General features: G+C 35.4%; 1 protein-coding gene across 3 annotated transcripts; it reads right to left on the bottom strand.

The window, feature by feature from the left end:
- Nucleotides 1–12,485: 12,485 nt before the first annotated feature.
- ARRDC3 (arrestin domain containing 3) lies at nucleotides 12,486–26,210 on the bottom strand. 3 transcript variants are annotated; one of them, XR_001596966.2, is made up of 8 exons: nucleotides 25,696–26,210; nucleotides 21,757–21,838; nucleotides 19,713–19,860; nucleotides 18,618–18,720; nucleotides 18,000–18,256; nucleotides 17,526–17,688; nucleotides 17,102–17,294; nucleotides 12,486–15,195 (listed from the first exon to the last, which is right to left on the bottom strand). XR_001596966.2 is itself a non-coding variant. In XM_016145028.2 (8 exons), exons 1-8 carry the CDS (start codon nucleotides 25,973–25,975, stop codon nucleotides 15,139–15,141), a joined length of 1,245 nt encoding a protein of 414 aa, XP_016000514.1. In that variant the 5' UTR covers nucleotides 25,976–26,209; the 3' UTR covers nucleotides 12,486–15,138. The 3 variants fall into 3 exon arrangements, 2 of the variants coding, with proteins under 2 accessions (XP_016000514.1, XP_036081506.1); XM_016145028.2 differs by having other exon boundaries at nucleotides 17,102–17,256; nucleotides 25,696–26,209; XM_036225613.1 differs by lacking the exon at nucleotides 19,713–19,860 and having other exon boundaries at nucleotides 17,102–17,256; nucleotides 25,696–25,715.
- Between the last annotated feature and the right edge of the window lie 1,790 nt (nucleotides 26,211–28,000).

Raw genomic sequence — 28,000 nt, 5'->3', positions numbered from 1 at the left:
AATAAAGATTTACAGAGCTGCACTGTATGGGAAACAACCTCAAAATCATTACCATCACTCTCCTAAAATCTAGTGGTTAGCCTCTGTCATAGAGATTTTCTATGTCTCCTGAATGTATTACTTTCAGTTACGTTTTTAAGACCCTAGGTTTCTCCCTCTCCTAAGTTACCTCCCATCTTCAAACTTTCTAATTTTATTTTATTATGTAAAGCAGTTTAATACTTGAACTAAATTTTTCCCATCTAAACTATGCCTTTCAGTGTTTCCCCTTCCATAACAAGGAGATCCATTAAGGTATTTTGATAAACATCAGAGACATTTATTTCAGGCCCCATCAATTGTGTTAACTATCCTAGAAGGCAACACCTGGGATTGATCCATTTAATAATATTAATTGAGCTATTTTATCAGGCACTGTGCTAGGCCTTGGAGAGACAACAGTGAGCAAATTAGGGTGGTGACTCTGTGCTCACAAACTTGTGGTCAATTGCATAGATAGGTATTATTTTTTAAAAAAGTTAAACAAGTGTATAATATATATTCTAAAGAGTTTTAAGAGAAAAGTACAGGGGGCTATGAGTGTTTAGAGCAGATCTACTTCATGTAGTGAAAATGGATTAAAGAAGGCTTTCTGGAAGTGAGATTAGATCCGAAAGATAAGAAGGGATGAAGAAGGGTAAGCAGCAAAAGTGAAGGACCTGAGGTGCAAGAAATCATGGTGATGTGAGTAACTGAAAGGCAAGTGTGTCTTGAGGAGGAAGAGAGAAAGGAGGTAAATCCTGCAGAGTCTCATAGGATATTGATCTGAATGCACTCTGCAGCAAGGGAAACCAGCCATCGCTGAAGCTACTCTGGCTGCTTCAGGAGAGAATAGAATAGAGGGGCAGAAGTAGAAACAGGGAGGCAAGTGTGGAGGCTATTGGAGAAACAAGGATTTATGGTGAATAATCTAGGGAACTGACAGTGCACTTGGCAGAAAGGGTCTGTGTTAAACCGTTTTCTCTCTGTGTGAACTAAATTATGTCCTAAGGGCCTTGTGGCACATTGTATAATTAAAATGAAGAGAAACAAAGATGTGACTATATCAAGGTTTCTCAAACTTGGTACTATGACCATTTTGGATGGGGCGATTCTTTGTTAATGGGAGCTGTACTGTGCATTGTAAAATGTTTAGCAGCTTCTCCCACTTCTACTCTTTAGATGCCAGTAGCAACCTCCTCCTCTCACCAAATATGACAACCAAAAATGTGTTCAGACATTGGCAAATATCCCCTGGGGTTTGGCAAAGGTAAGGGAGACACAAAATCGCCCCTGTTGAGAACCACTGGTCTATATGGACATGGATATTCATTTGTTTGAAATTATCTGAAAAATGTTAAGAATTTCCAGCCTAGCTTTCCTGAAAATAATTGAGATGAAAATCAAGACAAAATGAAATACTTTTGGAAACTTGCTATGATAAAATTTCAGTTTGTATAGATAATAAGGAAAAAGGAAAACAGATATGGAAAAGAGGTTTTGTCCACTATTATATTTCATGTTTCATCATTTCCAACTAAATTTTATACAAGCCTTCTATCACTATAGGAAAAAAAAAATACACCAGAAAACCTTTTTTGCCTAAACTTTCAAGAAGACATTTCTAAAGTTTTTCTTCTTTTAACTCTGACACAATCTCCCAGAATGACCGAGATATGCTCCTGATTATTTACATGACATTTCCTTTAGAGGAAGCAGGCACATTGCAAACACAGACAGACAGTAACTTAGAAAAATTTTGGCAGATGATTATTTTTTCCTCTTCTTGAACGTAGGGCCTGGATAGTTTAGATTCGCATGAAAAATAATTCATTAGAGATTCCACTTAACACTTTATAATTTAGGACTGGCAAAAAAAACTGTGTTTAATAAATTACTATCAAAAATCTCTAAATCTGACTACCTATTGAGATTACATGTTGTGTGTGGGGGGGGGGAGAGGGGAGCGATGGGGGGGGGGAATCTAGCCCTAAAGTAGTTTTTTAAATTGTTTATAACTTGCTTTAAAGAAGGAAAAATTAAATTAGTATAAGGATGTTCATATCATTAGTCTGATTGAGAGCGGATCTGTTAGTATTTTTATAGTACATAAGACTTTCCTTTGTCCCTGTTCCCAACTCCCCAAGTTTCAACAACCATGAACTGTCCTTTTGGCAGACTGCTCTCAAAGGATTTATAGAAGGAAAAATTCTCTTGGATTTTGTTCTTTCCCTTCCACAGACATGTTCAACTGAATGGTTTGTGATTCAGTTTCCTACTTTTTATTGGCAGATAACTAGAGTTTAGGAAGATTTATTGTTTTTAATTTAAAGCATTGCATTCTGAAAGTAGACTACAAAGTACAATCTTTGTGGTTTATACGAAGTATAAACCTCTTTCTTAAACCCAGAGCACTTCAGCACCATCACCCACACCAGGAGCTCCTATATCATTTCCAACTTCTCTTCCAGGACATTTTTCCCTTTCAAAGAAATGTTTACTTACTTTCCATCAGGGGCTTATAAGAATCTGAGTTTACAGACACTGTGGGATCAAGCTAGAATTCTTTTTAGGCACTTCCAGATTTTGTAAGTTTGGGAGATTTTGGTCACTCGTTTATATAATTGATCACTGAAGTTGAACACCGAAATATAATCTAGAGATCATCAGAACATTTTACATTGTGTTTTGTACATTGATCTAGCAAAAGCATGGGACTTTCTCTAGGGGCTGATAGGCTCTGATGGGACATACGTGTCTTTGACTTGAAGATGCAGCATTATTTTAGGTATTATTAAGAAAGAAAAAAATGGTGACCAATTATGATACAATCCTTTTTATTACTTAGAATTATTTATTATTTCTAGTTAAAAGAAAAAAATGGAAGCCACATAATTAATTAAGGTATTCCTAAAATTTCTTTGGAGTCCAGCTTTTCAGATTTACTTTCAAATCAGATTTATTAATGCCTGTGGATGTCGATGCAGCATTTTCAGAAAGACCGCTTTACTATTGTCATTATATATTTTTGCCCCAAGCTTCTGACACCTATTTACAAGTTTTGATGCTGTGGCTTTTTTCATCCCACTAAAAGGTATCAACAGAAGGTTTTAAATAACAACTGCAATTCAGGTAGTCCTAAAAATGACATGGGGTTAAAGTTCTCTAATTTTGCCACCAGAAATAACTAGACTTTTGTATATGTTCAGTCAATGGCAACTGTGTCATAATTCCTGCCTGGCCAGCAAAGATCACGTGATACTATCCAATTTCAAAGATGTTAAAATGTGAAATAAATGTGTGTTTCTTAGAATCAAATATTGATTTGGTAAACAAAATGTGGTTGTTGTGAGTTTGTGAAATGACAGTAATTTTAATAATAATATAAATGCCTCATGTGATTTTTGCGAGGATTGCTGTATATCTATAGGACGATGCATGGCACACAGTAAGTATCAGAACTGTTTTTTGTTCTGAGAGGACAAATTAATGTAATGTCAGTTTAGTGTATTCAGAGTGAAGTGCCTCAGGCTGTGGTATTGACCAGCACTCACAGAGATACAGTACTGGAGAGTAGGTGCAAATGTCCTTACAGAGCATTTGGGGTATGAATTGGGTTGGACTGACACATAAAAAGTGAGGTCTGAATTTTCTCCTGTGAATAATAATTTCCTCATTGTAATGGGCTGAGTACTTAGAACTCACAGAGCCAGAAAGTGCAGGAGGGGTTCAGGCTTCAGGTATAATCACCTCAAAGCTTCGGCTCTACTTCTTACAGTCTCTAAGCTCTGTTCGTCTTTCTGTGTCTGCTTTATTTTTAGCTTGGCTTCCTATACAGTAAATAAAACAGCTGAAGTAGTTCCACATACAACTTCCTGTGTAGGAGAGAATATCTGTCCTGACAACTTTTTGGAGAGAACAAGGATGTTTCACAGAGATCCTCACAAAATTCTTCTTATATCCCTTTGGTCAGCATTAGGTCATGGACCCATTCTTGAATGCTTCATTGTGACCAAGGTAACAAGACTAAGCTAACCAGGGTTTGCTCTTTCTTTATTAGCTCATCCATATGTCATTGCTAAAAGCTAGGAGTAGGGAAAACGATTACCATAAAGGAGGTGTAGAAACTGGACTGAGACACCTTTTTTAGAATGTATACAGCCAGGAAGAACCTTCATTAATTATGATCATCCTTTCAGTTGCTATTCACTTATAAAAAAATACTTTACATAGTAGCCCTTCTTCACAAAGATAACTTTTCTTCACAAAGATAACTTAATCATAAAATGATAAAGAAAGCAGTACTGGTAACACCAACTTTTCTCAGTACCTGTCAGCCCAGGCTGCCATATCAAAATATGATTGTGTGGCTTAAACAACCGAAATTTATTTTCTCACAGTTCTGGAGGCTGGGAAGTTCAAGATCAGAGTGTCAGTATGGTTGGGTTTGGGTTAGAGCTCTCTTCTTGACTTAGAGATGGCTGCCTTTTTGTTATGTCCTTATGTGGCAAACAGAGAGAGAGAGAAGGAGAGAAGGAGAGAAAGAGAGAGAGAGAGATCATCTTCTTCTTATAAGGCATTGTAAGGCCATAGCCCTATCATATAGGGCTCCACCCTTATGATCTGTTTACTCTTAATTCCCTTATGAAGATCCCATCTTCAGATAATTACATTGGCCATTAAGACTTCAACATATGAATTGGAGGAGGGGCACATTCAGTAAACAGCAGTGCCCAAATGTTAATCATTGCCCAAGTATTTTTTGAGCATCTCTCCTGTACTCAAGCCAGACCAGGCACTGATAATTGAGAGCAGGGTGGGGTGGGATGAAATACTCATTAAAGGGAAGCAAGCCCAGTAGATCATAAACTAGAACAAATGCTACACAGTAGAATAAATGCTGAAGAAACAAACTACAGAGTGTCAGGTATCAATGAGGGTTGGAGTGGTCCAGAAAACTTTATGGAGGAATTGATGCTTAAGCTGGGATTTTGGAATGGCAAAAGGAAGTAAAATGTGTGACAGAGTAAAAACCTAGACTAGGAGGGTAGCAATGGGAACTGAGGGAAAAGGCCAGGTACCACAGAGTTCTTATGAAGAAGACTGAGAAAGCTTCATGACTGACCGGTGTGGAAGGGACTTTGAAACTGAGGCATGGAGTAAATAAACAGAGGAGGGTGGTTCTTTTAACAGAGATCAGAAATTTCAGAAGGAGGGAAGGTATGCGGGTAGGGTTAGGTACAAGGGGAAGGATGAGGAGTTCATTTTAGAAATATTAGTTTTTAGAAACTGGAGAATTTGCTAAGTAAAATGTCAGTAATGTCACTGAGAATTAGGGCAACAAGAAGAGAAAAGGTAGAATTGGAGATAATGGATATTTGATTATCATTAGATTGATATTTGAAGCTCAGGAAATAAATAATCTCTTCGAGAAAATATATAGAGAAATGTATGGCAAGAAATGAGCTGATAGCCGGTATCACCCTGAAGGATCTAGCAATAGCAAATGGCATAATGGTATAAGACAATCGGAAATGTAATGGATTTAGTTCTGATTTTCTCAGGCTATACACAGCACTTAGTGATATGGAGAATGAACATTTGTTGATTGGCTTGATAATTGAATGAATGAATGTTAAGTTTAAAATCCAAAATGCCTACTAGTGTACAACAGAGATGTTTTGAAGTCAAGTGGCTTTCTTACTTCCATTTAGTTGAGTATTTTGAACATTATTTATTACTCATATGTGGAAGAGATTATTAGTTAAAATGATTCTCCCATCACATGAAGGAGTTAATAAGCTCAATTTGCAGAGGAATCATCTGACTGTCACTGAGACATTCCCAGTGGGCAAGGAGCCTGGGAGAGCATGGCACTGCACTGCAAACTAGTTTTTTCCTTGGATTCAGGTCCTCTCTCAGTAATTCTGTTCTCACTGACTTCTCTCCCAGGAGCTATGGCGGATAGTTGGGCCTAAGTTGCTTCTGGGAAGACTATGCAGTGGTCTGGCTTTAGATTTTCTGCTTCTCCCTTAGGAGCTGAGGGTTCCTCCCAATCACATCTAGTATATTACACCCTCCAACCTCTTCTCTCCCACTAGCAAAATCTACCACTCCAGTGTCTAATTTTTGTGGAGGCCTAGTGTAGATGAATGAATTTTATGCTGGGGGCTTTCTGAAGACAAAGCCTTGGTTTAGACAAGGGGTTAATTAATATTATACATAGAGTTATACTAAAATGCCAGGGCTTTAAATCCAGACACTTTTGGATATGAATTACCAGTCTTTAATTTGACAGGTGTGTGATTTAAGACAGTTGCTCAAGCTTTCCTAAAAAGTTTCCCAACTAAAAAAAGTAGACGTATTAATTATCTTTGAAAGAAGCTGTGGGATGAATAAGATAATGTACATAAAGAGACCTTGCACAATACCTCTTCTGTTGTAGGAGCATCATAGGATGGTATTTATATAAGGCCAAAGAAAAATATATGTGTGCCATTTCTCCTCTTCACAAATCATTCTGCATGGGTTTAGGAAAAAGAAGATTAAGGCAGACAGACATAATCTTTCCCCTAATTTAGGAATATATACTCCAAGTTCTACTTGTCAGAGTGTTTCAATTTCTATGATGTTATTTGTAAGCTAGTACTTCAGTGTACTGAAAAATAGTACCTTAAAGAAGTAAACGAGTTAATAGATTTTCCTTAAATTGGAGCAATTTTCTTTATTGAATCAAGAAAGCTAACTGTCAAAGAGGCATAGAATAGTGTACATAATACCTTGAGGTAACAAAACTCTATTATGTTGTATTCCATTAAGGCTGAGCCAAGGTTATTTTGGAAGGAAATTTCACTGTGTAATAAGGAAGGATTGTAGCCGAAACTTTACACTACATTTTTCTCCAGGTTTTTCTACGTGGTATCATAGTAGCATTGTTCCAAATGGAAATATCCCAGGTTCACTTTTTCTTCTTGAAAGGATCTAGTGTTAAAACTAAATTGAATATTATCTTTAAAATAAACAATAAGGTGAACAGAGAGATATTCAATTTTCCCTCAAAAGAACGTTTCAACTTATCAGTGTCTTTACCATAAATAAGCAGGCAGGTGACTTTGCAGTGCTCCTGAGTACTAGTCAAATCTTCTCCAGAAGTTTTACTTTCTCCTGACTTTTATACCAACGAAGACTCAACTGCTCTTCCTGAGCATTAACATTTGCTGTCAAATTTTATAAAACCAAATATTCTTTATTTACTAGTCATGCCCTAAAAATTTTAAAATCTATGTCTTAGCATTATGAGTACATGTTAAAATTGCTCAATGCTAGGTAAAAATACATAACTTCATACTAGAATTAGGAAGATTCTAGTTACTGTAAGAAATAAAATTATCACTAAAAAAATCAAACCAATCCCAAATTGCATAGTTTGATTAAGTGGCATTCTAAATGTAGGTCTCACTTGAATTTTATCCCCATTGAATAAGAGGTAAACTATTTGGCTAAAAGAAATTGCAGAAGTCATAGGAAAGTTTCACTTTTAATGATGAAGAATGAAGAAACTGAGGTCCATAGTTTACTGATGTGTGTATTGTGATCAGCTAGCTAGAGGAAGACTGAAATCTAGTCTTCTTGATTCCAGACAGTGTACTTTCTAAAACATTGTGGTTACTGAATGTTGCTGTGGCTAGCTTTTAAAAAAAACATGGTGAGCTTTTAGTGTTTTGAAATAAAGTAGTGGCCTACATAGTACTACAAACTATTCCCTAAAGTGAAATTTAATTGTGTAAGTTTTAAGGTACAGTATTAGTTTAAATATTAGGAAATTATAAAATTTACAATAACATAAAATCTTGAAGACCAGAGAATGAACAGAAAACTATAGTATTTTTACTCTAGTATATCAGGAACCCTAAATAGAAAGATAATGCTGGAGAGCCCGGAAAGACTTTTGTTTCTTAGATGAGGAAACAGGAACTAGGGTCCCAGAAAACTCAAATGACTTGTTCAAGTTCATTCAGCCAATTAGTGTTTGTGGACGAGAACTTGGGTTTCATATCTGCCAGACGAGTGTGATCTTGGTATTTCATCAGGAAAAAAATGGGGGGTTCCTTTGATTTATATTTTACAGTTCAGGTTGAAAACTGCTCTACAAATGTGAGAAATAACTAACTGTGTTTACTCAAAGTAAATAGCTCTTCCTTATAGGCAATATATTGTTATCATGTATTCTTTTTTAGAGGGAAGCAGGATGTTCTAGGTTTACAAAAGATATGTTGAAGCTCTAATTTCGATATCTCAGAGTGTGACCTTATTTAGAAAAGGGTCATTGCGGATGTAACTATTTAATATAAGATCATACTGGAGTAGGATGGGCCCTTAATATAACTGTGTTCTTATATAAGAAGAGGAGAGGTTCAGAGAGAATGCCATGTAAAGAGGCAGAACTATACCAGGAGAAGATGACCATTAGATAAAAAAGGCAGAGATTCCAGTGATGCATTTACAAGCCAAGAAATGCCAAAAGATTGCCAGCCACTACCAGAAGCAAGAGGCAAAGAAAGATCTTCCTTTTCAGGCTTTAGAAAGAGCATGGCCCTTCATGATCTTGGACTTCTAGCCTCCAGAACTGGGAGAGAATAAATTTTGGTTGTTTAAAGTCTCCTGGTTTGTGGTATGTGGTTTAAGCAGTCATTGGAAACTAATACAGGGGACAATGGAATGAAGGCATTTATTGGGCTTTTCTTCATCAGTTTGCTCAAGCTCATCAGATGGAGGCATTTGTCCACTGCTTCCCACAAAGCATGAACTCCTATGGCTGTTTCCTCAGAAAGGTTTCCTAGAGTTGGGTCTCCAAATTGGAGGAAGAATAGTAAAGGGGAGAAACTATTTTCACCTCTGCTTTTGTAATTTTGGAACTAATAATTTGGAGGGAAGTGTGTGTGTGACTTTGCTGTTTTGGTTCTGGGTATGCTTTTATAGGTTGCCAGCATACTATTTGTTTGTATGATGTATGTGTATCTTAGTTTTCTGTGATTTTCCTATTTTTCTTAACATCTTGAATACCGCTCTTTGATATTCAGACTTGTCAAGATCTAGATTATAAAAGTGTGCCTTCCACCAGAAGATGAAAATGTTGATTTCCTTAAAAGAGAAAAAGTAAACAAAGCAAAAACTGGCTGCTTATTCTAACGTTTTTTTTTTTTAAATTTCTATCTTTATTTCAGCTATGAATTCATTTGACAAAAATAACCTAATAAATACAAATTGCTATATTCAATAAGGATCATATAGCTTTTCCTTTTTTCAAAAATTCATATCATCAAAAATAACAACAGCATAATACTTTGACTTTCATTCATTGTCATATCACTTGTTAGTTCCATGAGTCAGCAAGTTATCATCTTAGAAAGTTAAAAATTAGGCAAGTATATTTTAATCTTCACATCCTTCTGTTTACTGGGAACACTGTTTTGTGCAACTAGTAAATAGAACTCTAAATTATACCAATTGATGTTCTAACTCCCTATTTTAGTTTTGTTAATGTTCCCTAAGACCTACCAGTGCCACAGGTACTGGATTGAAAAATGCAGTTGAGCGCGTTTGTAAATCTTGAATTTAGAAGAAGCAGAAGTCCATTTCCAATAGAATTATCTATGATGTATCAGAAGTTCTTAATATAAAAGTTAAAAACATTCCTTTTCTTGAATCACATTAAGTTATATACTTTTAACACATAAACGCTAGAAACTATTATAATGCAACATTATAGTTTTCTGGCTCTAAATATCATCTTAACATTGTTTGTCTAAGTTGGTATCTGTGAAACTAGTTTGAAGGCAATATTTTTTCCTTATATGCTTAACTCGTGCTGTTCAATAGTCAAACACAGTGATGCTGTTTCTATTTTCGATTGGGTGTGTTTTGGATTTTTAAACTCCTAGTTGTTTTGGATTTGAAGCGACCTTTTCATATTCATGTATTTGCCAAATCTGTTGGTTATTTTTTTTAATTTTTTTTTTAAGTTGGCAGACTACATTTTTCAAAAGTCAAAATAAATTTTCTTATACAGTAACAGTAAGTCTTCACTTAATGTCATTGATAAGTTCTTAGATACTGACTTTTGGTGAAATGACATATAATAAAGCCAATTTTACCATAAGCTAATTGATATAAACAAGAGTTAAGTTCCCATGGTATATTTCTAGCCACAAAAACATCACCAAACTTCTAAATAAAGATTCCAAGTAATTATAATATTACATATTGAAATAAATGTGAGCTATACATACATTTAAGAAAGACGAATAAAAAACAAGTAAGATAATTATTCCAACCCATTTATTCCAGTTCAGGGTGGCAGGTGGCTGGAGCCTATTATCAGCAGTTCAGGGTAAAAGGCAGGACTCAATCCTGGACAGGAAGCCTTTCCATCGCAAGATATACACGTGCATGCACACACACACAGAGACTAGAACAGTGTACACATGCCAGTTCACCTCATGTGTACATCTTTAAGTTGTGGGAGGAAACCTTAGGACCTGGAGAAAATCCAGAGACATGGTATGATCGTGAAACTCCACATAGACAGTGGCACAGGCCAGGAATCGATTTTTTTCTCATCAACATTTTAATGAAATTATATTATTAAATGATGTTATTTGAGGATCTGCTGTATCAGTAAAATTTATCTCATGAATTGAAAAATTAATCTCCCCTCTGTATTGATTTTGAAATAAAGACAAGATATTTCCTTATTTGGTCATGGAAGTTTTGAGAAATGCTGATTGTTGATAGAAACTCAAATTCCAAGGGTATATAATTGGTACCATCTCAGTAGTTATAAAGTTCTAGCTCAAACATATCGAGCCATAAATATACTTCGGAATTAAAAATGGCATGATTATTTTTATTTATTAAGTGTCCCAAATCCTCAACTCAGTTATAGCTTGGGATTCATGAAAACGAATTTGTCTATTCAGTGTTTTCATCTTACTTTTCTTTGGTATGCTGCAGAGCTTCTCAAACTTTATGTACAAATCACCTGTGGATCATGTAAACAAGTAATTTGGGTTGATACTCTGGGATAGATCTTGATACTCTGCTTTTCTAATGCGCTCCCAGGTGACGTTATTAGTGCTGATTTGGACAACACTCAGAATAGCAAGAATGTAGTGACATCTTTTTTTCCCCTTTTTCTGGAAATAGAACTTTCTGTTGGGAACCCCATTCTATGTGGCACGGAACATGACCCAAGTATTGTCCAATCAGAATGACCCGAACAAGTGATTTGGAGATCCAGTTGGCATTTCTTCTGTGAGCCATAAAAGGGTCATCTTTCCTGGCCCATCTAACATGAAATAAGGCAAATATGAAATATTATAAGTAAACAGAGAGAAAAGCATGTGTCCTGAGCATTATTTGGATTTCTGGATCTAAATGTGCTTAATACAGTTTATCCCTGAATTACTAGTTAATAGTTTTTATTTAAGCTAGTCTGTTTCTCCTTCTTGGTTACAATCAAAATTCTTAATAAATATGCCAAGCTTGGCCAGATAACTGTCACTCTAAATTTAAGGAATGTACTTAAATCTGTGTTAGAAGAATTGTGGTTAATTTCAATGTTATAGTGCTTGACTTAGAGCATCATTTCTTCACCTAACGATGTCATAACCTCGTTATCTTGTGTTGACTTTGGATAGCTACTTTTGCATTCTGTAGATGAAATCAAAATTCACACATCTTCCTTAAGACTTCTGAAGTCACACAACCCAGAACTTAGATCTCCCCTTGTGATGTTGTAATTCCTCTTTCCATTCCATATCGTATTAGGATGCTGTATAGATGGCCAGCTTTTAGTTAACAAGAATGAGTGTACTTCTATGACACTGATTATAAACATACTTTTCCAAATGTCCTTATAACACATTTTTCATGTGTATGTACATTTGAAAATATGGGAGAATCATACAGTAAGGCACATATATGCAACTTGATAGCTTATGCATGTAGATGTATGTGTGCTGAAATAAGATAAATTTTAAATGTGACTACAGTACTTTCATTACAAATCACTATAAAATTCAGATTCTTTAATATAAAGTTAGAAAAATTGTTTTCTAATTGTAGTAGTATAATTGAGATAGCTTTTAAATTTATGTGCTCTTGAAATACTAGAAGCTTAGACATATCTCAGAGGGAATTGATATTTAAGTGAAACTATCTGGTTAAGTTTGGTTCATATATGACTGAAGTATTTATCTCTAACTTAAAATAAGTTTTATGAAAGTATTCATAACTAAGTAAAACAATATTATTAAAATTTTCTTTAAGCCTTTGGTAATTTTCTTTAGTTTAGAAATAATTCTTATCTAGAGTGGCTTAAAAGAGTTAAATTGTAGCCTTAATAGTGTTTGCACGTATGAGTTACTAACATGATCAAGGTTCAAGTAAATCTCCAAACGATTTTATAAAAAAGAAAAAAAAAACAAAACACTTTATTTTCCACAAGAGCAATAGGAAAAATCAAATCATTTCCCACATACTGTTTTCTTAAAACATAGCCTACAAGGACATATTCAGCACCAAATAAAAAAGGGAAAAAAAGAGAAATTACAAACAGCCATAGAGTATAACTGTAAAGCAAACATTTAATATTGCACTTTGTTTTGCTAACATTTTAGATTTTTACTTTTCCTAATTGAAAAATCAGGAGTCTATCTTGAATACTGGAATAGTGAACCTCACATCTTAAGTCAGAAATTGACCAATATTTAGAAAAGAGCAAAGTAATGCCTCTAAATAAGATAATAAAGAAATACTTTAATGGGGACAATAAAACTTTATTTGATAAAGTTTTATATAGTTAAAATTTTATCATTTTGTGACCCAGTGCCAATTACCACAATATTGGTCATTCTTGCTTCATGTGGTATTTATGAGTATATGATGATAAGGATACCAATGCTATGCGTATCAACAATTGTTCCCTAGTTGGATGTAAGAGAAAAGAAAAGGGATTTTCAGACAACCCCCCCCCCCCCAAAAAAAAACGAAACAGAACAAAAATAAAACCACCAAATGCCCTTTATGCCAAATATTCCATTAGCTTTTTTTGAGGGGGACATTCACAAAATGATTTAACAATAAAAAAATATTTCACCCCCATTTCCTTATTATCTAGTATTTGTTTGCTACGGGAGCCCAAACCCTTTAACTGAATCACCTAAAACGCGATTCATTTTTACACTGGGCTTTCTTCACCCTGTCAGCAATTTTCAAACATGAATTATCCTCCATGTTTTCTTAAAGGCCACTTATGGAAAAGCCTATTTGTTTTGTATGAAGCTTTAAGACAGTATTTAACCAGGTCAAGCACCAAGCCAGAGTTACTATTATTTTCAATCACTTTATTAACTGTGGGGTTAAATGGCAGGATAGATGTTCACATGTATGTTACATCAGAGATGCTGATTTTTATCAAAAATATCAGAGCTGAATTCCTTCTAAAATAAGACAACCAGTGTTCTTGGTACCTTGGAAAATGTCATTTTAAGTGTCATCATGAATGCTGGTATATTTATGAGCCAACTGCAAATTATCCTTACTATAAACTATAATTTACTGATGTGATCACTTTCTATCTTATCTATATATATTCAAAGTGATTTCTCACATTTAGCAAAATGTTTAGATAATGGAAAAAATACCTTCATTAAAAAAACCCCACAAAAATATAAAACATTTATTATTCCAGCACACATTCTAGTATTCATAATTTTGAAATTATACATTTTTAGAATAAACTTGGGTTTTCAAGCTCTGTCAAGCTCAAGCAGGTTAGGAAATGTATAAATTGAGTTCTCTAATCATAACCTGAACATAAATGTGTATATATATATTCCTGCTCATTAAAACACTCTACATCAGCAAAAATGATTTCCAACATATGTGTTCTGGAGGTAATTAAGTAACTCTGTATAAAAATAAATGTACTTTCTCTTCCTCTCTAGTGACTGGAAAACTTCCACAATTTTAAAATAATAAAAATAACTAATTTTTAAGAGCAACAGCCCTTAAACTCTTTGCTGGTGCTTGCCATACTGCCTTTCTTTACTCCATTCTCAACTCTTCTAGTTTCTTCTTATATGTAATGATAAAAAGGGAATGTGGGTGGGTTATCACTTTTGTGTATGTCCCTTTTCCAAGTTTCCCTCTCCAAAAAGCCAACCAACCAAACAAAAAAATAACAGTGCAACGAAACACAAATAGCATTCCAACAGTTTGGCAAGTGATGTGTTCACCTGAGATTAAGTGATTTTAGGCAGTCAGTAACAAAATGCTGCTTTGCTGTAATAGTAGAAAGGCAACAAATTCTTAAAAGAAACCAAGAAGGTATACAATCTTGACAAAGTCTCTTATTAGCTTCCTCCTCTTATCTCTTTTTTCCACATATCTGTTGCTTATCTACTACAGTAGGCTGCAAAACACACAGCAAGAAGGATTGGCTTGAAGGCATTTGATGTTTGTAAATAAATCCACAATAGGATCCAAGCTGAAGAGGTGATACATGGTCAGCCTAATAGGACAATTCTGAGCATGTGCATACGCAGGTAAAGTCCAGGCTATATTAAATTAAAAAAAAAAAAAGTCAGTGCGTTTTTTTCATGTTAAAGTTTTTTTCAAAGCTTTCTTTTGTTCCTGTGCTGACCACAAACAAGTTTGAAAAGAGTATCAAGAGTCTGGCATAAATGGAAAAAAAAAAAGCTGTAGTGACATTGAACCGCACAATGTAAGCATTGAGCATGTGCAAATTTTCAAATCAAAAGAAGGAAATCATCCCTCTTTACAATGTGGTGTCTTGACACGTATGACCGTAAGACTGCTCTTGGTATGTGCCAGTTTTAAAGAAGAAAAGCCTAGATCTTCAAGCATGTTGGAGCAGTCCTAGCATGTTGCTGTAGGCTTCTAAAGCACGATCACTGGTTGTTTCACGTATTCGCCATTATTCTGGGCAAAAGCGATTTCACTTCTTCTGAAAACGCGTCTCCAAGATACTTCTCTGTCCTCAGCTGGGAAGAGATACAGTTCGGAATCCACATCTTGATTCAACCAAGTGTTCCTTCAACGAGAGGGGCAGGTTGGTCTATCATCTGCTGACTGATCAGGATTTGGATCAATCTAGAAAGAAAAGAGAAAAAAAAACTACAGAGTTATTTGATTAGGTCTAGTAAAAAATGCGGCTAATGACTAAGATTCTGCATACTGAGAAAACTAATCATACACAGCTCGTAAGGGGAGGAAAGAGTATTAGTATTATCTATAAAGTGCGTGATATACTACGTTAACAAAAAGAATTATAAGTTTATAATGGTATGCTGGAATAGTTCTCTTTCACAAAAGCTAATGATTAAATTTTATCAGAGAATGACGTATTACTTGGTACTCAGTAGTACTTAAGACTCAAATATACAATAAAAACATTTTATAACAATAATCTTTTGTAAAGTATCCCTGTCATCCTTTCATAAAAATCTCTTCTGTAGACTTTAGGAAGAATGCAGTTGTGTAAACAATGTTCTTGGGGTTTTGTGAGGTAAATAACTAATGGGTACTAAATAACTTTTCTTTCTTTTAATGACTAAAATTAAAAAAAGTAAAAATTTAAAATAGCTTTAATAGAATCTAGATTTTCCCTCCATGTGGCTAAATGTTAAATCACAACCTGAACCAATTTAGGGTTTTAAAAGTTTTTAACTCTTTTAATTACATATCTTTAGTTCATTTTAGGAGGTAGAATTTTATGAAAAATTGCTTAAAAGTGGATATTTAGATTGCCATTCTTTTAAAATGCCCATTGGACAGTCAAGAAGCCTCGATCCAATCAAAAATGATTGACATAACAAGGAAGACAGAAATGTCTAAGTAAAAATGTATTAAGAAAATCTGTACCAAGTAGGAGAACATTTTTAGCATCTAATGGAAAATTTAATGAATAGGAACAGTTAGATAGAAAAATGTCTAATCAAGAATTTGCAAAAACAGATTCTGAATATACTATAGAAGTAGATCTCGTATAAGCTACATCCAAAAGAAAATTGATTATTCCAGTCATGGTGGTGGTGCTATTTGGGAAGAGCAATTGGCTGAAAAGTGAAATAATCCCTTTTATGTCTTATTTGGGAGTAATATTTCATTGTAAAACCGTTGTCTAAACTATAGCATCCAAAAAGGAAAAAGATAGTGATTTACAAAATTATTTGGTGTTATATTGGTATCAAGGCCAACTTTAGAGCCCCCCTCAAAACATGATGTATACGTATATTTTGAAGTATCCTGAAATTGAAATTGCTGGATTCTCCAACGACTTGCCTTTGCATATGTTGTTCTTCCTGCCTGAACTATCCTACCTTTTGAGGAGTAGTTGTTTTTCCAGATTCTGTTGAACAATTACCTCTCTCAGGAAGTCCCCCTCATGATTCTCAAAGCCCAATAAGCTGCTCCTCAAATGAACTGTGCATTCCTTTCACACTGTTCTGTAATATTTTGCTTCTAAGTTTGTTTTTCTCATTAGACTGTAAGCTTTTCCTAAGACCGTGTTTTGTTCACGTAAGAATTTAGTTATCATCAATATGAAATAAAAATAATCTAACAGTGTAGGAATGTTGTTTAAGATGTTATTGCAAATGTTATTTTCTCGTATGGCTGAGAATATAAAAATATGCAAAAAATTAAATTGGAAAAGTACGATAAATAAAAGTTTCAGCTATTTAATCAATGCTTGCACAGGATGCCAGTTCTATTGATGCTTTAAAATATAAATTATTCCTTTAACTGGCATGAAGTGAGATTATCTTTCTTTCAGTAGATAATTTTAATAATACAATAATACAAGTTACCAGTTCTATTTCTGGGTCAAACTTAGTAAATACTGACATCCCTAATCTAACCTTTAATCTGAGGTTTTAAATTACTTGTTTTTCTATTATTATCATCATATTCAAAACCTAACTATATTTTCAAAAAGTCTTAACTGCTGCTTTCTAAGAGGGCCAGCCCATTTCATACTTGAGGAGTTGCTGCTTACCTCTGAATAAAGAGGTGGAGGCAAGAACCGAAATTCCTGGATATATGCAAACAGTGGTCCTTGAAGAGCTCTTTCAAAGTCATCACAAGCACTTGCGGGTACAAGATTGTTCCGCCTTTGTTCTTCAGTTACCACTTCTGCATAGCTGGGTGGTGCTGAAGGAAAAAGATACACGCAATTCGAACAACATGTTCTTATGCATGTCAAAATACACAGAATAATAGGTATTAAAAAGAAATATCAAGGCAAAATAATTTGTTTTGTACTCAAACCTAGGGGGATATACATTTTAGATTTAACATTAGGGGCGCATCTACTCTTTTCACGTATGGCCAAGTTTATTTAATCATAAAATATCAGAAGCAAATTATGTTCTTAAAAATAATAATAAGAGACTAAACTTAGATATACATTATCAAATTACCTTCAGGTCTTTCAGGTAGGGATAAACCAAGCCAGTTCATATTCATGCTACATTGACTGCTTACGCTTGAGGTTCTGCTACCAAATGGATGTAGAGGAATGGTACCGATGACAAGAGGCAAATTAAGAAATAAATCCACAGCTCCAGGAATATCCACATATACCTAAAAACAGTAAAAGGAGATATTAGGTTTAGAATGCCAGGTACTATTTCCTTTTTAAAAATGACTCAATTTTAATGTTATTTGAGGTCCTCAATTACTTCATTTTTTACACACACACATATGATATATAAGAAAAGTTTCACCATTATGTATATTACAGTACAGCACATTCACAAATAAGGTAAAATTAGTGATTATAATTCAAACTAAAGTATATATCATATATGAAATATAAAAATCAAACCCTATAAAACAAAATATCTTGATGACTTTAAGACTTAAAAAGAAAACACCCTTAAATTTATACATACCATTAGTGAATATTCCACACGGATTATACTGCAGTCAAGGATTGATGGAGAAACAGGTGGAATTTTCAGCAATTTGCCATTCCATGTCTCTGTCTTTCCAGATGATAATGATTCCCCTCGCAAGTTAGCCACAAGCTGTTTAACTTCCTTCATTTTCCCTTTGGCATAGAAGGCCTGTGTTTGGTAAATGGCTGCCTTTGGCACTACCATTCGGGAAGAGCAGTTCTCAATCTCAGCAAATATCTGAATTGATTCACCTGGGGGGGGGGGGAAGTTCACTGTTAGAACAAAACAAAACAAAACAAGCAAATGCCTCCAAACCAATGTAGATTCTTAGGCTAAATTCTGAAAGTCCAATGGATTACATGGATGAAAAGCTGTCCTTAAGAGTGGCAAGCAACTTAAGAGTTATAAAAGAGAACTATTCATTTACAGTAGCTATTTAAAAAGGAGACTACCTATATTCTAATTTATGAAAGCAAACTGGGTAAGTACAATTTATGCTATTTTACCAAAGAATGCTGTTTTATGTTTGCATTTTGGCGAAATACTGTAAATTTAAACAGAAAAGCTAAGTGAAGAAAGATTGTTTTTGGTGGGGATCCACTTTATACGTACCTGGGGTATAGCCCTTCCTCTCAATTTTGGCACTTAAGGATATTGGGCCTGAGGTACAGAACCAGCAACAGAGAGTCTTTTCTTTTGTGCCTGCTTGGGGTGACTGTAAGAAATAAATTCAGAGAAAAAGATCAACGTATAAGTTGAGACAGTAATAAAATGTTTTAAAATACAACCCTAAGTTCTTGGAAAATTTAAAATTAAAAGCAGTAGTTTTTTTTTTTTTTTTTTTGGGGGGGGTAGCCAAATATACATGTTTTTTTTTTTTTTTTAATAACCAGTGGCTTCGAATTATATTATTTTTGGTTTTATATTAGTTTCCATTCAATTAAAGAAAAAAGGATACAGAGGTTAATAACATATTCCATAAACATAGTTTTAGCCCACAATATTTATATATACAGTAATTAAAAACCAATCAACCAAAAAGCCTTTACATGTTCCTTTAAACTACCTTAAGTAAAAAAGCAGGTTGGAAAGCAACATGGTTATAATCCCAAATGTTAACATTTTTGAGCGCAAAAATCAATATGTAAAGAAAGGAAAACTGCTCATTTAAAAAAATCTTATTTGCCTAAAGATGTCATCAATTATTTAAACCAATTAAAGTTTTTGAAGTCATTTAAATCTCATGAAAAACTACAATTAAAAACGATTTCTTTTAAAAGGCAATTAAGTTTTTTCATGAAAGTGGCAATCTCCCCATCAGTTGACAATTATCCCTATATTGGAATAATGCAAAACAGTACAAATTTTAGATTATGATATCTTCAAGGTAAGTGATGTTGTCTTATAATAATAATTACTACTACTGTTCCTCTTACACTAAAATTATCCAAGGAACAGATATTTTTGTTAACTGCTGTTAGCTTTTGAGTAAGACACCACATAATAGTCTTACTTTTAAAATTTACTTAAGTTATTACAATTTCAGAGAATATTAGCATATTTGTTATTTTGTGTGCCCCTCACAGTTTTTAAAAAAATTTGTGGAATTTAAAAACAAAACCACTATTTAAAAATTATAGTTTAGGTGATTATTCTTTAGTATTAATATGCCAAAAACAAAGATTTAAGAATTCAGTCAATTCTTACCAGTAATGAAGGAGTGTTGATATCTATATGCTCAAAGACTGTAAATTCCTTCTTTAATTTTACTGGTAGAAGCCAAGGCCTGTGCAATTCGGCTTTCACCCAATAGCGCACACTGCCATGTCGGCCTTCGAATGAGGTAGCAAGTGGTCTGTGCAGAATATAAAGGTCAATATATTAATCTTATACCTCTTCCTAATAATTACACAATAGGTCAGCATAGAAGTATTAATATATTGCACTGTTTATGTATCAATGAAGTATCAAACATGTCATTAAAAAAATTTCCAAAGGGATAAGTCACTGGGGGAAAAAAACCTGTTTCCAAATAATAGACAACAGTTAAATATCATAAAAATTTTGCTTAAAAAAGCCATAATATAATCCCTTTAAACAAAGAAGCTACTTTTAATGCTGGTGGCAAAATTATGAAAATTTGGAAATGAATAATTCTTGAAAAGGTCAAGAATTTAATTTTAAAAAGTTAAGAATGATTTAACAATATTTCTACTGAAAAATTCTAGACAGTGGTTAAACACTCAGGCCAAATTCCCTACAGTCTCCACTATTCATTTGCTAGGAATTATTATCTTTTTATAGCAACTAATTAAGAAGACCTAGAAAAGGCCTAGAATCGTCACTACCATTTCAAAAATTTCACATTTCATAAAGTCCACCGACACTAAAAAACTGCTTTTGCATTTCCCAATTTACTCATACTCTAACTCTTTTTGGCCATGTTTTCTCACTTTACTCTATAGGCTTAAAAGGAGAGGAAACATTTCTGTTAACCGGAATCAATAGACTCAGGACTGTTTTTCAACTTTCTCAGATTTTATTACTTATTGAAGGTTTTATTTTAGTGAGCTTAGTCTCTTTTTCATAATTTCATCAGAAATATGCTCAATGTTCAGTTATTGACAAGGTGGAGTGCTAGCGTAGTATGAGAAGTAGTGCTGTTTTTACAATTTTTTTTTGTTTTTTTTTTGCATTTTAGATTCTTACATTAACATGTATAGCACAGAACTAAAATGCATATTTATGCTAGTCTATTCTAGTCTATTTAAAACAACTTTGGTTTACAGATAGAATTTTAAATAAATATATTAAATTACTTCCATCCTTTGAAAATATTCATGCCCAGTATTAGCCTTATTGTATTCAGACTTAAAATATTTCTCTCAGAAAGTAGATCAGGGCATTATATTCAAAATGATGTTCCTAAATAATATGGTAAATATAATACTCTGAAAAATGCCACTTACATAAACTCTAGCCACACATAACTACTCAAGTACTAGAACTAACAAAAATATGTAATTATGTACATTTACCACTTGATAAATTCCTATCTAATAAAGTTTATCCTCTAGAATGAGTACAAGTGCCCCTTTGCATGTCTTAACATCTTGTAAAGGCACTATTAAAAAAAAAATCTTTAGAATCTCTTCTAACAATCTTTTTACATTAAGAATATATGACTTCTTCTGCCTTTCATGTATATTCCGAGCCTTGTATTAAGCTATCTCTGATGGATGTTTCCTTTTAAGTCTAAGTCATATTATCTCTTGTGTGGTGACCTTCTCCATAGCTGTTAGCACAGAAGCTACTGAACTCATATCATAAAAACATCTCTTTTAAAGTTATGATATTTCTAATTATGTTTACTTGCTTAGTTTACTGGTGTTGGTTAACATTAGCAAAAAAAGAACACTGAATTTTTATAAACTATGAAAATGAAGACTTAGTATGTTGTAACTTTTCTGTTAAGGCTAACTGATGATAAACCAGTATACAGTGCTTAATGCATTAAATGAAATACTATTCAAGTTTCTAAAACTCATAAATCTTGAGACAGAGTACCAAGAATTAGGCTTTGCTTTCTCTAATTTTGTCACACTAAAAAATAGCTTCTTTTTTTAGCATATTGTTTTTCTCTAGTAATGAAAATGTTCTTTTTAAACTAAAAATATTTAAACTTAGAATAATTTTAATTTTAAAGAATGGATGTCTATGAAAAATGCCTCCTGTTATTTATAATACTTACGTTTGTGGAAGCTCGAAGCTGAATGCATATTCATGCCTTCCTGAATGAATAGTGTTGAAACCTTCCTCAGAATTATCGTCATCTAAAACAAACAGACAACAAACTTGTTTTTAAACCTTTACACACTCTTTATGGTAGCATAAGTTTAAAGATGCTCATATAATAATTAAGGTCACAAGCTTTGGAGTCAGAGAGATCTGAGTTCTAATTCCAACTTCTTCATTTCTTCTGGGTAAAATAAAAATTCCTAGTCTTCAATTGCCTATCTGTAATATGGAAATAATTAATACTTATACCTCATAGGTGGTTTTTAATGGAAAATGGCCTAGAACAGTAAGGCATCTGTATCTAATACAGTAATATGCTCAACTACAGATTCAGATTTCAAATCCTATACTTGGGTGTTATATTTTTGCCTCCAATGATTTACTTAAATTTATTGTATTAAGACTACATATGAAAACTGTTCATGTTAACCTTTAAAAATGTCAGTGTTCATACAGAAGATGTGAATGTTACAATTAAAAACCATTAGAAAACTTTCAAATAGATGTTGGGAGTTAAAAAAAAGGAAGAATGATTTTAACGTCAGTTTCATGGCTAAAAATATCAATTCTTTATTGAATCTAAAAAGATGGCAATACTGAGTCTGTCCTAGCAACAGATAAAAATTTGCATATATAGGAAAGCCTCAGATTTAAAAAGGTACCTGCTTACCAGGCAAAAACACTGTCCCATACCCTTGAAAAATGCAGCCTAACCAGGTTGTTCATAATTGCTTGAAGAAAGGGATGACCTTTCATTTTAGAAGCAATTTCTTTCGGTCAAATAGATTAATTTTAAGTATTTTCAAAATACATAACAAAAACATGGGAAGGGATTCTAGATTTTTAAATGATTTTTTAAACGTCTGATTACATAAATGTCACATATGCAGCTTTCTTAGCGTAGAAACCTTTATCATTAACCATGAAAGCAGAAGGAACTATTACCATTTAACTTCCCTTCACCAAGTACTGAAGAGACTCAAAAATGTGATGTTTCCCTTTCATCAAAGGAAAAAAGAAAAGCCTGATATGGATACTTTTATTAAAACCCCACAATGATTCGCTTTTATCTCAGCACTATTTTCCTTTTTCCCTTTGCAAATCCTCTGAACGAATTTCAGCACCAAAAACTGTCTGGTGAGGTGGTGGCCATTTAAATTTGCTGCCCTCGAAAGCGCCCAAAGTTTGCTTTCTTCTCCCTTTCTTCCCATCTCGCTCCTTTTTTGTGCCAGCTCAGCAGTCCTATTGAAGCGAGCGGTGGCGGCCGCGCCGTGGTAAACAAGTGCCGGGCTGTCAATCAAGAACTAGACCGGAGCAGGAGAGGACCGGCCTAAACCGGTGCGAGCAGATCCTAGCCGGCCCGCCCGCGCGCCGCCGCTATACATACGGCATACGTCGCCGGCGCTCGCGCCCGCGCAGCCTACCCTGCTGGACGGGGGGCGGGGCCGCCATGCCGCGGCGCTTCCGCTTTACACGCCCCAACCGGTGACCGGTTCGATCTGGCTCTGGCCACCCTGACACCTTTACAGTTGCGGTGAGGGAAACTAGGGCGGTGGAGGAATGGGGGAGGGGAGAAAGGCCTCGGGAAACGAGGTGGGGGTGGAGGGGCAGGGAATACTCGCTGAGGTTCCTCCCCAGCTTTCGATGTTACTGTCACTTTTTCTTCCCCTCCTGGCCAGCCTTTCCTATCTCTCCCCTTTAAGTCAAACTAAGGTAGCCGGTCTGGAGACTGTATAGGTCAGGAAATAAGCTTTGTTTCAGCTAAGAGGAAAACAAGCGTTCACAGAAGCCGCCTGACACCTCCCACCCTCAAAGTAGGAAAATGGGGTCCTGCAAACCCTGCCCACCCAAGTTCCCTTTGAATAGGATTATCAGCTAAAGTTGCGCCTAGCGTCTTTCGGCACCTGTAAGGCCAGCACGACCGTCTCCCCACCTACTCTGCTGATACCTAAAGTTGTTTCTTTCTGGGGCACGGAACAGGGAGAGGTGGAGAGGCGACAGAACGTGACGTGACATAGGGTCTGGCCACCTCCAGAAGCCCGGGGAAGGCCGCAAGTAGGGGCGGCGGCGACAGCTCTGCAGGGACCTTTACCGGCGCACGCCGGTTCCAAGCCTCGCCCCAGCCTGCGCGACCCACTCTCCCCACCCGCCTGCGCCCAATCCAATCAGAGCCTGGCATCGCCTTAGCAACAGGCTAACAAACCCGGCTCCGCCTATCGCCGGCCACCCGGGGCGGGGTCTCAGTACCAGGCTAGTTTGAGAGGTTCCAGTTTTAAGTCATTGAAACTATTCCAGCTTAAGACCTTGTCTACGCTTTGCAGGGGTCGAGGGCCGTAGTTTTCTTTACAATGAAATCATGGAGCAAACTAATTGTGTTTGTCCTTGTATATCGTTATTCTTTACCCCACTGCAAACCTCGACTCCTTCAAAACCTTTGTTTCTTCTCACCCATTTAAAAAAAGCTGCAATTTCCAGAAAGGTTCAAACACAAACTCATGTGTCTGCTTTTCAACATATACCAAGACTGTCATTAGATATTTACATTTATCAGCGTTACTGCTTAGATTAACTAGAAATTATTTTAAGATGCAAATTACTCACGTGTAATTGAAAAACCTAACTAAAGAATTGATTTCATCTTAATATTTTAAAAAATAGTGCTTTAATGCTGTAACTGAAAGCATCCTTAATTTCTACACTTGCCTTAGTTCAATTAGCATTTCCTCAGACGTGTTTTTTAATAATAAAAATGAAGGGGTAAAAATGTGCCCTAGACTTTGAAAATTAGTAAACATTTGAACTAAATACTGCATTTAAAAGGAGAAGTACAAAATTACATAACCAGTTTTAACATTATATTCTTCTTGGGCTAGGAATTAAGTCATCGCCACCACCTGACGCGTGTAACCAATCTGCTGAGCTGAATAAGCGCCCCTCCTCACCACCCCCCAGAACTGGTCCGAAACAGGATTGAACCGCTTCTAACAAAGGGTGGAAACTTAGAAAAACAAGCTTACAGTCTCCTATATTAACACAATGTAACAATTTAAACAATCGATTGGAAATCTCAGGACCGTTTTCCCTTTGAGAACCTTTTATCTCCCTTTTCTAAACAAAAATCAAATCCAGTGTGCCGAATACTTTTCAATTCCATTTGACTGGCATGGGTTTCATTGAATGCACGTTCCAAAGTTAGGCATGATGCTTGGGGGGGTGGGGGGCAATTACTGAATCTAAAGGGCTTCTAAAATTGTTTCGAAACCTATCATAATGATAGATACTGTCCTTTAAAATAGAGAATGCTTGATAGAAATTTCTAAAGGAACTGGAAAGAATAGGGAAAACACGTGGGGCGATGATACCATATGTCAAAATAAGCCACAGAAACCCTTTATCAAAGAACAATGATCGATTCTTTAAAGTCTTTTGCATGTCAATATTAAAAACGAAATACACCTATTAACCCACTTAAAAATGTTATCCTGTTTCTTCACTGAAGCTTAGTTTTTAAGATCTAAGGCTGCAAGAGTATAACGAAGAAATATCTCACTGGATTTCATTAGCAATTGAGTTGAAAACACAGTAAAATTACTGAGTTGGATTTAACCAGAATTTACAAGGTGCATATGGATTCCAAGTGCGTATGGCACAGACCAAGCCGGGTACAGAGGTAGTTGAATAAGTGCAGTTTGCAGATACTTTGCAGATGCCTGCATGCATTACGACTTAACACACGATGACTGTCAAGGAGAATCCAAATCTTCCAACTTTGCTAATCTTTATCGAACTGCTATGCGTTATGCTAGTAGAATCACATTAATTCGGAAAAGCTGAAAAGGTATTGTCCCAAAGAAAACAGGTTTAATGATTTCTGAGTAATATAAAAACTTACCTCTTTCGTGTCCAATTAAGATGTCTTTATGGTTGAAATATTCTACTTCTTCAGTGTAATTCTGTGTATAGGCAGTATTGGAGCCGGCATTTCTAGATTCGGTCCAGCGTACTTTCGCATGTCCTCTTGCATGAATTTTAAGAGATTTTACTCTGATTTCCCCAGTAACTTCTAAATTCACCCTTCCTGAGACTGTATCCCCACTAGAATACACAGGGACATTGCTGTCATTAAGACAGTCAAAGCTTATTGTCAAACTCTTCACCTTTCCCAGCACCATGTTTATAACAAATCTATAAAAAAATAATGTAAGACAAAAAAGTCAAGATCACATATAAAATGTGACCTTTACTTAACACTGATCGTGTCTTTGCCGTGCAAAAACTTGCAGGCAAGATCAGTGATTCTTTACAAATAGTTCATTGAGATTTCTTAAAAAGTCAGGGCAGCAGAGAGGCTGCTGCTTCCCTCTCCAGCTACTCTCAGTGGTCTCCTTACAAAGACGGGCGGCTGGAGCTGCCAGCTCACTTTAAAAGCTTTGTGAAAAACAACCCCAGTGCGCATGCGCACGTCGCCGCTGCTGCTGCCCGCCCTCCCTCCTTGCGCGCCCCTCCCGCACTGGGCTCGCTCCCTCCTTCGCTCGCTCTCGGGTACAGTAGGTGTACAGCTTCGGGAAGAGGGCACGGGCTGCTGGGAGGCTAAACCTGACTTCTCTTCATTGTGGGCTCTTATTGGTAGGCAGGCTACCGTAAACCCTCTATGTGCTGTCTAGAGCCCTTTACCGAGCACACTCTATTTAAAGATAATGGCAGAAGGGGGCCCTGGGGGAGAAGGGTTCGGTGGGGAGTTGTTTGCAAAGCCAAGGGTAAACTGCTGAGTGACCATCCCGAAGCGTGCGTTACAGGCATTGCAGCGTTCTGCCCACTGTCTGACTGGAAGAAGGAAAAAGTGATGTGTGAAGAGAGATGGGGGAAGGAGAGAAACCGGTTGGGCAAGCGTGGTTGCTGAGCATAAGCTAACGAATTTCAAAAAAAAAAAAAAAAAAAAGTAATAAAATCAGACAAGAAATAATGTTCTTAGACAAGAGCATTTTTGGTTTCTTTTTTCTTTCTTTTTTTAAAAAACAAAAAACCAAAAAACCCCGTGCTTTGCTGGCAGGATGGAAATGAACTCAGTTGAGGCCAAAAGAACCTTAAAGGAGAATACTATAAAGAGCATGGAAGAGAAGCACATATAATTTAATAATTAGGGTTTGCTTTCTCAACTGCATTCTCTTCCATCTCTTAATTAAATAGCCATGAAAAACAACCGAGTTGTTTGCATGATGACACCAAGGGGAAGAAAGGCTTGACCACTTCCTCGAAGGAAGAAAAGTCCTTTTTTAAGACACCACCTACAGCTAGATTTGTAGAATATGACATGATTACAACTCTGATGTCCAGAGGATTAAGAATAGAGATAGGCCTAAAAAAGTACCACCTTATAAAAGGTAGTATGACATAGTGTTCAAGCTAACAGTGTTTACAAGATTGGAAAATCTTTGTTAAAAATTAGTGAAGCACATTAAGAGGGGCTTAAAAGGCATGGTTTGGTATATAGAGCTTAATTCTGTAAGGCTTTAATTTTAATTTTCAGCCTTGGACTATTAACACACTAATTCTCATAATACATCTTAAAGACAGGTACATTTGTCTCTATGAATATTTTAGTAAATGGGAAAGCTTTAATAAAATCACAGGGATTCAAACCATAACAGCATAAAACTTGTCTAGATTTTTGTAATCAACAGAACTGCTTACAAAAGAAATATAGAAAGGAAAACTATGACTCGAGCTGTCTATACATAACCAAGCACATTTTGGAAGATTTTTGGCTGTCCATTCCAAAACATTTTAGACTCTTGTGCAGTATATTTGAATAGGTTGACAATATGAGTCACAATAAACTAAACTCATTTGGCTTGCTGTTTTCTTATTTATTTATTTATTTGGAAGAAATGAAATTTTATTTGGATTTAGTTAACAAGGCAATATCTTCGACATTATATGAAGGTATAAATATGCAAACTATTTGGACAGTTTGTGGGCCTGCCATTTATCTCTGATAGAGTTTAGATGATTATGCTTAAAACTGAATTTGTGTATTTTGGTGGGGGAAAATAGTTTCTTTTTTCCCCTTGTTTGACACCTGGTGGAAATTCTAGTTCAAGTACTTCGGTTCTTGTACTAGCTTTGATAACAGTTACTACTTGGGGTTTTTCGCCACCTAGTGGTAAAAGAGGTGAATTTGCTAAAACGTCAGCTCA

The sequence above is a fragment of the Rousettus aegyptiacus genome, unplaced genomic scaffold (genome assembly GCF_014176215.1).
Source record: "Rousettus aegyptiacus isolate mRouAeg1 unplaced genomic scaffold, mRouAeg1.p scaffold_m13_p_8, whole genome shotgun sequence".
NCBI classification, from domain to species: domain Eukaryota; kingdom Metazoa; phylum Chordata; class Mammalia; order Chiroptera; family Pteropodidae; genus Rousettus; species Rousettus aegyptiacus.
This window is presented reverse-complemented; position numbering and strand designations above follow the sequence as displayed.

Bases quoted from the DNA above. Each gene is read 5' to 3' on its own strand.
- ARRDC3 (XM_016145028.2), bottom strand. From the start codon at position 25,975: ATGGTGCTGGGAAAGGTGAAGAGTTTGACAATAAGCTTTGACTGTCTT. The intron at 17,689-17,999 runs GTATGTATAAAT...TACTGTTTTTAG, and splicing joins GTGTGGAATATTCACTAATG to GTATATGTGGATATTCCTGG. The intron at 15,196-17,101 runs GTAAGCAGCAAC...TTTTCTTTCTAG, and splicing joins CTCCACCTCTTTATTCAGAG to ATTGATCCAAATCCTGATCA.